This window comes from Rhodamnia argentea, chromosome 1 (assembly GCF_020921035.1).
Source record: "Rhodamnia argentea isolate NSW1041297 chromosome 1, ASM2092103v1, whole genome shotgun sequence".
Classification (NCBI taxonomy): domain Eukaryota; kingdom Viridiplantae; phylum Streptophyta; class Magnoliopsida; order Myrtales; family Myrtaceae; genus Rhodamnia; species Rhodamnia argentea.
Window position 1 is genome coordinate 8,123,402 of NC_063150.1, and position 11,735 is coordinate 8,135,136.

Below are 11,735 nucleotides of genomic sequence, written 5' to 3' on the forward strand. Positions count from 1 at the left end.
TGTTTGAGTAAGCATGCATACGTAAATGTGATAGAAGAATTCCCTAGATTTTGTCAATTTTCTTGCGGCTAAAGATCTATGTGAGATTTTGTTTGCTTTGTCCATCCGAAGTGGCGCCATGTCAGACTTAGAATTAAAACGCACACAATTGAAGATTAAAAAAAACAGAAAATTAAAAAAGAGATTGAAAATTAAAACAAAGACAGACTGAGGACGCAGGACATAATAGGGAGCCGCGATGTGGGAATCTCTCATCAAATGACAAGTTTTAGGTTTGGAACGAACGAAATGACAGTCTTAATGTACGATCATGATAAGTTTTAACACTCCTGACATAATTGTACCTAAGTTAAATGGACACACCTTACCCTTTGGTGAACTCGTCATGTTCGACCAAAAAAAAAAACTCAGTCATGTAAAAAGCCCTTATCAAACAAGCCATCGCGCACATTTGCCGTCCAGTTCCAGATATGTTTAAATAATAATCTAACCATATAAAAAGAATAAATCAAAGCTAGGCTTTCTTCTCTTAATCAATTTGTAGAGAATATTCACGAAGTGTCTTCATGACTTGAATGGCATGATGATTGACGGCAAGGAAAATATACGAATTATCTCGGACGGCACATCTTGCTTCGTCTAGGCAGGCATATGCCCCCACAAGGGATTTTCGCATCATTTTGAAGCAATAACGAGTGCCGATGTAAAAAAGACAAAGACACATTTTGAGTTTATCTGTTTTGCTGAAAATGAATAATTCGAAAATTATGTTTCTAAAAAATAATTGCTTATATCGTTTACATATGACTAATTATCTCAAGCAATACAAGCTATTATTTTATGAAAATATTTTTTAGATCATTCATTTTCCATAAAAGAAGCGAAGCCTTTATGTAGAGTCATTACAATTGTTGATGCAATGAACTTGAAACAATCAAGCGTTGGGAAATACATATGTCGGGTTACTTGCGATTTTTTATGTTGGTTCTAGTCGGGATCGATGTCAATTTTTCAAAACATTATTGAATGTGGTATAGCTACTACCATTGTCCTAGGCAATATCTGCCTAATAATTCGGTATGAAAATCCGCACTAACCGGATTTGGTTGCTCGTATCTTACTATGTTGAAGACAAGACGTCATATGCGCGTAAGTGGAATTGGCGAGTTTGATTGGATTGACTAGGACTTACACTTGAGCAAATTTCAACTGAGACATTGATGTCTTCAAGATACCACACTAGGGTTTGATACCTTCATGATTTCCAGTGTGCATGGGAGGATTTCACTGATGTCATAAAAAGGTTTTGTAGGGTTTGATACCACACTAGGGTTAGATGCCTCATGATTTCTAGTCTGCATGGGAAGATTTTGCTGACATTACAATAAACTTTTTGTTGGCAATCAACTACCTAAAAAACAATAGAGTCTTTCGATAAAAGAAGAAGAAGAAAACAATCGAGTCTAGAAAGCTTAATCGAGTTTTCAAGATTCAAATACATGAGTGCAAATCATTCAAAGTGTCGAAGATATGTCTCAAGTTTGAGCTTGATGAGGAAACTTTTGTAATTCAAGTCGGTTTCATGTTTGATTGGTTACCTAGTTTAAATACGTTTCTAATTTTGAATCCAATTTTCCTTCTATAAAAGAAGGTGAAGAAAATAAAGTGGCAACTTTTTCATCAATCATACCCTGAAGCAATCCGAGAGTGTTAAAATCAAGAAATCTTGTGATAAGATTTATATAATTCATTTATAAAATTGACTGATTATTTGGTGAATTGTGAAACTAAACATCATATGAGTTATTGAGTGACTCAAGTGTGGTTGTAATCTCCATTGGTATGGCATGATTTATAGTGAAATTATTTGCTGCTCTCCCCGAGGACGTAGATCACTCCGACTACATTACGTAAATCTAGTGTCCAATTTAGTTCTTTATTTTTTTTATTTTATTGTTCGATCGTTTTTTTTTTTTTTTTTTTTGCAACTATTAATATCATAGCCAAGTTTGGTTGAGTTGAAGTGAATCGATGTCGACAGAAGAAGGAAATCTAATAATTGACAAATTTGATGAGAAGAATTTTTGGTTTCTAGTAGATGTAAATTGAAGGTTATCTTTAACAGAGGAATATGCACTTACCCCACTTAGGAAGAAACCAGAGTCGAAGAAGCAAGATGGTTAGGAATTGTTAGATAGACAAACGTTGATTGTTATTTGACTAACATTAGCTTGTAATGTAGTGTTTAACAACCCGAAATAAAAAACCACTGCGGGTTTGATGAAGGTCCTGAGAAACATGTATGAGAAGCCCTTTGTGCTCAATAAGGTCTACTTGATGGGTGCTTTGTTCATTTACAAATAGGTGAAGGTGCATCGATGGCTAAGCATATCAATGCATTCAATGTGGTCATTAGTCAATTAAATTCGATTGAGATTGACTTTGATAATGAGATTCTTATTTTGATTCTATTATCCTCATTACTTAATAGTTTGAACAATACTATTACTACTGCTAGTAATTTCTTTCGGTCAAGAAGCTTGACGCTTGATGAGGTTAGCAATTTGATTTTAAGTGAAAATATCTGTAGGAGAGAATCTAGTGTACCTCTACCTTATTAGGGAAAAAACTACTTGTGTTAGCAATAGTACAAATCCAAGCAGAAATAGTCAATTTCGGATTCATAGTGTTATATGTTAGATTTGTGGCAAGATGGGGCATTTTAGAAGAGATTGTCTTAAGATGAAGAATGAAAAGGGCAAGAGAATTAGAGTTGGTCTACAGATGATGTTCCAACTGTAGCTGATTGTAAATTGAATAGTGTTAATCATGTCTTGTTTGTTACTGAGAATTCGTCGTTTGACAAATGAATTATGGATTCTAGTTATTCATTTCATTCTACACCAAAAAGGAACTGAATTACTACTTATTAATGCATAGATGGTAGTAAAGTTTAGTTGGGAAAAACGTTGAGTGTGATGTTGCAAGTGTTAGTGATATAATGTATAATGATATCGTGAGAACATTGACTAGAGTGAACTACGTTCTGAAATTGAAGAAGAACCTGATTTCTTTGAGTACCTTGGCTTTAGTTGTGTCTCAGTATACTTCAAAATATAGAATTCCGATAGGTGTTTGAGATGCTCTAATGATAATGAGAGTAATCAAGCACAGTGGCCTATATGACTTCAAGGGAAAACAATAACAAATTTCATTATGCGGGCGTCGAATGCATCTGTTTGAGAGTCCGAATTGTGCATATTGGCGAGAGAAGTTTAAAGATTCTAAGTGAAAAGAGTTTGATGTGTGGTCATCTAGCTGATAAACCAAATATATGCACGTGATTGAAATGGAAAAATCAAATAATTATTTGTGGTGGAACAAAATATCTTTGGTTTTCCCTTCTATCGGTGCTTGAAACAATTTTGTCTTCTCTATATTACTATATCTCTAGAGTCAAAATATGACTTAAGGAAATGACCAAAAGTGCAATTCAGTACAATTGTCGGAGAAACAATAGAGATTGCATAATTTATTCACTTGGATATTTGCCAATTGTCACGCTTCCTTCAAGGAAGAATGCTAGGTCTACACTAATAGTTATAAATGATTACTCGAGGAAGACCTAACTGCTTGTGCTAAGGTACAATTTTGATGTTTTTGCTAGGATCATGCAGTTGAGAGTTTTGATCAAAAAAGAGATCGACAAGACAATCAATCATATGCAGATTGACAATAGCATGAAGTTCCACTTGGAGCTATTAAATGAATTCTACATAAAGATGTAGTGAGACATCACACTAGTGACAAGAACCACAACAGATTGTAGAGTTGATTGACAAAATATTTCTAGAAATGCCCATAAAATGCTCTCAAGTATTGGTATGAATAGGAGATTCCTAGTAGATGCATTTAGTAAGGCGAGTTACATGTTAATAGAACCCCCATCAATTGTGATTAATTTTTGAACTCCTGAAGAAGTGTGGTTTAGTAACATTGTTGATTATTTTGTTCTTAGAATATTTATTTGTCTTGTTATATTCAAGTGAGTGATGACAGGCTCAATGGGATGGTAAGAAAGTGCATGTTTCTAATTTGTGCACAATGTGAGTTGGGCTATTATTCATGGAACCCGGATTAAATTCACTTATTATTTACATTTGAGAAGTCTCAAATACTTTTGGGTAGGAGTGATTGTGATAATGTTCATACAAATTTGGACAGAGTTTAGCTCAAGGTGGAGTAATAATCAGAAACTCCCGAGGCAACGTAATCCGCACGGACGGTCCATGCAACAAGATGGAGCCTATAGAGCCAACAGTTACTATAGCTACTAATTTTGACAAGTTACGTGTTCGATCTCCCGACATATATGCGTGAAATGGTGGTGTTGCTTTATTTGTGATTGAGGAGATTGTGTCGGAAAATCCTTGTGGAGTAACTAAAGGTATAAGTAGAGTTGGGTTTTGATAAGGTCCACTGTTATGGAGAAGATCAAACACAGCTTGAACCTAAAAGATCTTTATGACAATTGAGTTCACGAGGGGCTACGGGAAAGTAACAACGAAGTTCAGATTCTAATGAAGCGATTGTGACTTGGCTCAAGCGTTGATCCAACGTGGAGATTGTGAAGATATATCTCGAGTTTAAACCCCAAGAAAGATACTTTCCTAGTCCAAATAGGTTTCCTTTTCGAATGGTTAGGGATAAGTGTTAAAAAAATTCAACAATTTAGTACTAAACCTTTTGCTCTTGTGCCAATTGAGTTCATCGAGTCAATTTTAATTGAAAATCGCTAACGTGGATATCGATCATCTTAGGTGGCATGGACGGCACTAACGTGAACATTTTTTTATAATTTCAAATATCTTTTTTTTTTCATTTTTTTCATTTTTTTTCATTTTTTAACTCTTTTTTCTAATAAAAAACCAGCGAGGGTTACTAGCCGACCACTGCCGGCCCTAGGTGAGGGCTGGTAGTCCTTGCCAACTCTAGGGAGGGGCACGACACCCTTGTTGGGGCGAATGCAAGCCCTCACCCGGATCTAACAAGGACGCCACGACCCTCACCCGGGGCCTGCGGGGGTCAGCAATAACCCTCGTGGGCCCTCGGTAAAAAACATAGAGTACTGAAAAGAAAAGGAAAAATAAGAAAAAACCAAAAGAAAATTATTAAAATATGTCAAAGTCAGCACCGTCTATACCACGTAGGACGACCGGTATCCACATCATCTATTTGGGACAAAAATTGGTTGGAAGGACTTAATCAGTACAAATATAAAAGGTTTAGGACTAAATTGGCAATACTAAAATCTTTAGGACCATCTTGGGACCAATACCATAGATTTATGACTTTTTTTTTACACTTTTCCTTGAATGGCTATCTAGTTTGAAGGAAAATTACCAAGAAAGTTCTAAACTTATTGCGATTATGTCAATTCAATGTTAAAATTTTTTTCTTGCCAACTGAGTTCTAAATATTTTGCATTTGTGCCAATTCAATTCATGCGCTAATATGGATAATTTTTAATAAAAATTTTATATTAATTTTTTTTCCCTCTTACTTCCTCCTGTGGCCGGCGAGCTAAGGTCGACAAGGGTCGCCGGAGCTCGCCAGCCATTGAGCGTGGCCATTGCGGCCGCAGGGGAGATCGCCCCTCTCAAATTTGGGTGAGAGTAGTCTCACTCGCGACGGGCGAGGCATGGTGGCCTTGGGCCACAATCGGTGAGTGGCCTTACAAGCCCTTGCCTGCGACCACTAAGGCATCGCCAGCCACAATAGGAAGAAAGACAAAATAAAGAGAAAAAAGGAAATATTATCGAAATATTATTAAAAATTATCCACATCAGCGCTAGCGATACCACGTTAGTGCCGACTAGCCAAATAATATGTGAGTAACTTTTATATTTGCAAAAATTTTAGAATTCAGTTGGCAAAAAAAAAGTTCGTGAACCGAATTGGTACAATTGCATTAGGTTTATGACTTTTTTGGTAATTTTTCCCCAATTTGAGTATGTTTTTAATTTTGGATCTAATCCTCTTTTATAAAAAAGACTGGAGGCAAGTTTTTCATGAATTATGCCATGAAGCAATCCGAGAGAGTTGAGGCATTAAATCTTATGCTAAGGTTTGTATAACTAATTTTTTGAGAATAAGATATTTATTCGTGAGAAATCGTGCTGCCGAATAATATGTGAGTAAGCGAGTGCAATGAGGACTGAGAAATACTAAAAATATTTGAACGAATCGAGTGTGATTGTAATCTCCATTTATATCTCATGATATATATTGGAATTCTTTGCTACTTATCCCTTGGACGTAAATCACATCGACTGAACCACATAAATCTAATATTCGATTTATTTTTATTTATTTTTTCTCCATTTATTTTACTATCCGACCACTCATTTTCCACAACACAGAGGAACAGATTACACGGATCGTGTGCATATAACAAAAGTCCAGGAAGAATCGCTTTTCCAATCGACAATATCTTCCTTTCTAGGAAATTGGAAGGTAAATAGGGTTGGTGCATGTGCATGTGCATGTCGAGTGTCGACGACGCCATCCCCATCAGTTAACTCTAAAAACATCAACGAATGGATGGCCAAACTCCACGTTCAGACACTGCCCTCCTCTTTTCGAGGAGTGTCACCCACTGTCATGTGATGGCCCATGTAACATGTAACCAACCAGAGTGCGGTATCCTAAAAAAATGTCCTTTTTGCCGACTTCACCAAGCGACCTCCCTTCTCTTGATTTCTCACTTTTCACCCCCTGCAAATCCCATTATTTATATTTCTGTCGTGTCCAGATATTGAAGATTTATATATAGTCTACGAGAAATATTGCTATTCCAAAAGTAGGGATCAACCGGGCGAGATTCAGATGAGAATTAACAACGTAATTACGGATTGAACATGGAAATGCTCCAACATTCGTGCACATTGGTCTCTGACTCGCATACTCGTGCGAATTGTTGTCTAGATTATTTCTTGACAAGGGATTATTAATTTGAACGATGAATATACGCCACGGCACTAGTTCAATTGCCGCCGCAATCTTCATTGCTCCGCCGGTGCCTGGTCATTGCTGTTGTTGCTTCACTGTCTTTGTCGCTTCAATGTCTTTGTCGCTCCTCCTTGTCGTGAGGAATTGCCAAGAACGCTAGAGGGCCACGGCGTCGGACCTACTCATTTGGAGGTAGGGTTGCAATGCTGGTCCGAGAGAGGGGGGGAGATATGACAGCCATGGTAGACGTAATGGTGAGAGAGAGAGAGAGAGAGAGAGGAGGATAGAATAGGGGGAGGGTGAGTTTGATTTTGTCTTGCGTGCCTTTTTCAATTTATAAGTTTTACTTGTGCATGATGGAAATTTTCGTTACTCGCGTACTAAAAAGGCTTATTCAGAGCGAATTTTCCGGACGGAGGAAAATACGATACGTCGATACGTGATTACCAAGAGCTGATTTACAAAAGGAATTACATCGAGTCAGCGCGACAATTCACCGGTTCCTTCACCCGAAATGGAAAAAAAAAAATAGGAAAAGGAGATTGATGAGAGAGGTGGAGGGGGCAGGTTTTGCAATTTCGAAGAAGTAGAGGGATCAGATTCCTCAGATTCTTAAGAACATGTAGGAATTTATATCACCTCATCCTAGCGAGCTTAAAAAAAATCTGGGAGGAGGATTGGGCAGAGAAAAGCAGTCACATGGCCAATGCAAATCGGCGAGGAGGGTCAGTCTCTGTCGATGCCTTCGAGGGCCTACCGCCCGGGCTGACGTTCGTTCGTTCGTACCGTCCTGCTCGGACGCCCAATCGGGATCCTTTTATCTGCACGTGAGGCCGTTCTGCTTCAGATCGACGACATCTCTCAGCTTTTGTTTGCGTCCCACGTTACGAGATGACCCCGTCTCGGTGCAGTTTGTACCAACGTCCGTGGATTCGAACAGAAACGACCTCCTCCGGTTCCGGAGCCGGAATCTCTTTCGACCCGCAAAACCGATCGCGTCGAGCTTCGGTTGGACATGATTAGGTTAGTTTTTGTTCCGGTACGGCCGAGTTCTCGAACACGTCCACATTTGAAAACCCTTGTTGTCCAGGGAAGGGAAAACGGTAAGAGACGGCCCGGAGGCCACGGTGAAGGCGACTTAAGACGGCAAAACTTCTAAGGGGGAACATAATTAATGCTATTTATTGAAGACGAGGCATATCGCCCCGCCGAGCCGGTTCACGAGTACATCCCTAATCATGAATAAATCGTCGTAGCCAATAACAACCCCGGCCGGATCTCACATTAAATTAACAAGAGTATGTCAACTCCCATGCTGCTTCCTTCACCCAACATCAATGATCAGTTCAGAGAGAAGAGAGAGAGAGAGAGAGAGAGAGAGAGTATATGAGTTTAGTTAAGATAGTGATTGGTGTTTTAAGTAGCCACCCAACATGGCTTGGGCTTCCAATTTATGGCTACACCTTCATTGCACCACACCATGCTTGGCCTCGAGCACTGTCCGTTTCCGATTTCGCCCCCCACAAACCCTCTATTTCCCTCCATGCCCTCTCCTTCTTCCTCGTCAAACTCTTCATGATCAATGTCTTCTCCTTCCATCCTCACATTCTCCTCCTCCTCCTCGTCTTCTTCTTCTTCTTCTTCTTCTAGCTCCTTGCTCTCTGCCTCCACCTCCTTGTCTTCCTCCTCTTCCTCTTCCCCTTCAGCTTTGCTCCCCTCCGAGAAGCGAACCCTGAGACGGCCGTGGCTCCGCTCCACATGGAAGACGCTGCAGCCGGACGACACCGCCACCGCCTCCACCACCAGCCTCCCCCCCTCCCGGCGGGACCGCACCTGGAACCCCGTGGAGCCGCCCACCGACGTCAGCGGCGGCGGGAACGAGCCGCTCCGGCTCAGCTTCTTCCTCTCTGGCCGAATCGCCGGGCGGCGGTCGGCGCCTCCGCCTCTGCCTCCTCCGGGTGAGAGGAGCGGGGCCTCACTGTCGCCCACGTCGCTGCCAGTCTCGCTTCCTAGTGACTCGGTGCACATCTCGAGGCTCCGGTCGCTGAGGAACGAGGCGGAGCACTTCAGGAGCGGGTGGACGTAGACGGCGCCATGCTCGCCCTCGCTCTTCTCCTCCCTGGGGGCGAAAGCCTGGAGGAAGCTCCAGTCCGCAGGGTCGGCGCCCAGCTGGGCCGCCACGGTCTTCATCTTGGCCACTCCGTCGGAATCAACAAAGGGTCTGCGCAGGGAGAGCTTGAGCCTGAGAACGCGTGGCTCGACGCGCCTCGGCTCGAGGCACGACTGCAGCCCCTGGCACACGCTTGAAGACATTTGTTCTATTTCCTTTTTTTCCCCTTTGTTTACTCCTTATCCACAAAATTAGGCAGTTTGGTTAGCCGATGGAAATTTTAGAACGTGGGAGAAACAGGGGAGAGGCAGAGCAAGCCTTGTGGTTCGGAATTGGGTTTAAAAAAAACAAAAGGGATTGTTTGGACTTATGTGATGGAAATTGAAGTAAGATCGGAGAGCATTCCTCTAGAGAGAGAGAGAGAGAGAAGCAAGAGGAGGGTTGGGGGAAAGAGGGGAAGGAGTGAACATGAGAGAGTAGTGAGAGCGGGTCGAGGCTGAATTTATAGGTGAAAGACAGGGGAGGCGGAAGTGGTGCACTCCTTATTTTGGCCTGTAAGCCTTTCTAAGGCTCTCTTTGCCATGGTGAATGGTGGCGGAGAAAAAATAAAAATAAATCTTCGTAATTTATTTTTCCCTTTGTTTTTTTTTTCTTCCCTTCCTTCTTCCTCCAACCAGACATCGAGATCCAGCAATCGACTAGATGCAAGGCCGACGAGGTTGACCTCACCAGTCTCTAGCAAAGCTCGCCCCCTTTGGCCACCAGTGAGAGTGAGGCTCACCCATAGATGCCCAGCAACATCGAAGCTCAACCTCACCAGATTTGGGCGAGGCTCGACCTCATCGTCACTGGGTGAGGCCGAACTCGCCCTTGCTAGTGGCCAGTGGAGGTAACCTTCGCCAGAGGCCAATGAGGTTGAGCTTAGCGACTGGCTAGAGGAAGAAGGAAGAAAAAAATAAAGAAAAATAAAATACAAAATATACATGAAAATATTGTTAAAAACTATCCTCGTCAAGACTGGTCACGTCACATCAGCAATTTCCAGGCAAAATTGACCGGATAGACCGAATTGGCATAAATGTAAAAGGTTTAAGACTCAATTGGAAAAAAAAAAGAAAGATATAGGATTAAATCGACACGGTTGCAAAATATTTATGATTTTTATGGTAATTTTCTCCTGGTCAACAGGATCGCCTCTTATGAAACAATTTCAAGGATTCTATATCTATTTATCAATCAAACCCAAATAGTTACCATGAGAAAATTTCAACGGTGGCGAAAATGTCTATTTTTTATTATTCTGAAGATGGCAGAAAAACACACGGATTATTTATTGTTATGGATCAAAATCACGAAGATAAATGTCTTTTACTCGGATGGAAGATGATCGGTTGAAACCATAAATGTTGTTATATTGCTGAGAATTCGTTTCAAAGGACTCTTTGGATTCCCACGGCTCGATCACATATTTCATAATGCCTCAAGAAAAATGTTTTATGCATCAGATTACTTTGTGGTAAATCGAATGAACCAGAAGAAGAGCATGATCTGAATTTATATTTTGCGAGTTCTGCTTTGATTTACCTTTTCTGTCACTGTTAACGAGGGCTCTCGAAGGCATTCGCGAAGCACACATTACAAAGGGAAAACACTTCCAAACCCTAATTGGTATACGCATCACTGAACACTCGTTTGAAATAATTGTCAATCCTTACACGATCTCGCAAAGATCTATTGAGAGATCTGGGGCCATGTTGCATGTTTACTCCTCTGTCACTGCATGATGAAATCCAAAAACCATGCATTTTCACTGACCCAAAGGCAGAAACTCTTCCCCCCATTCTATCAATGATGTACCAAACTCTTGCCCATGAAGCCCTAACTCTCTCTCTCTCTCTCTCTCTCTCTCTCTCTCTCTCTTGCATAAAATGAGAACCTCAACTCAAAATCTATGTCCCACTTTCACTGTCTGGTGCATTGAGAGCTAATGCACTGTTGACTGACTGGCTTATCTTTTTGCCCCACAGAACCTCAACTCAAGTAGCAAAAAGCTGCTCCCGGACAGATTTCTGAGCGTAGGAAAGTGACTGATCGAATCGAGTCGGTGAGCTCTTTAATTTCCTTCTTCAGATGTCTCCGAAAACAGGTCAGGTTACTACCACCACCGCTGGATTACGTATCGAATCGAGTCGAATCTCGGGTGCTGATCGCTAGCGCGTGAAATTTAAAAACCGTGATCCGACGGTGATAAATTGTAAAAAAAAACACAATGTCATCAGGCTATGATTGACCGATCGCCAATTGAAAACACCCACCATAAAACTTCAAAAGCACCGACCACAGGCAAAGCGAGCCATTGATGCACTCCAATGCCGACGAATATCTCTTGCTTTATGAAATGAGCCAGTGCATGAAATTTTGCCACTTTCTTTAAATAATCATGGGTCTCGCGAGGGCATAATGTAACTTAATTTCCAAAAAGATTGCACAGCATTCTATTAAGAGCAAAAGTTTCTTCTTTAGCTTTATTGATCTCTTTCTCAAAAAGAGAATTCTGTTGGCTGACGCAGAATGGCTAACTAAATGCCAAAAGTGTACGGAACGGCTCATTGGC

The 11,735-nt window shown here is 40.9% G+C and overlaps 1 protein-coding gene across 2 annotated transcripts; it reads right to left on the reverse strand.

The window, feature by feature from the left end:
* Positions 1–8,172: 8,172 nt before the first annotated feature.
* On the reverse strand, positions 8,173–9,545 carry LOC115756945 (protein FANTASTIC FOUR 1-like). 2 transcript variants are annotated; one of them, XM_030696938.1, is made up of 2 exons: positions 8,617–9,545; positions 8,173–8,571 (listed from the first exon to the last, which is right to left on the reverse strand). In XM_030696938.1, exons 1-2 carry the CDS (start codon positions 9,322–9,324, stop codon positions 8,428–8,430), a joined length of 852 nt encoding a protein of 283 aa, XP_030552798.1. In that variant the 5' UTR covers positions 9,325–9,545; the 3' UTR covers positions 8,173–8,427. The 2 variants fall into 2 exon arrangements, with proteins under 2 accessions (XP_030552798.1, XP_048137611.1); XM_048281654.1 differs by having other exon boundaries at positions 8,173–9,545.
* Positions 9,546–11,735: the final 2,190 nt, after the last annotated feature.

Excerpts from the sequence above, each read along its gene's own strand:
- LOC115756945 (XM_048281654.1), bottom strand. The coding sequence starts at position 9,324 with ATGTCTTCAAGCGTGTGCCAGGGGCTGCAGTCGTGCCTCGAGCCGAGG.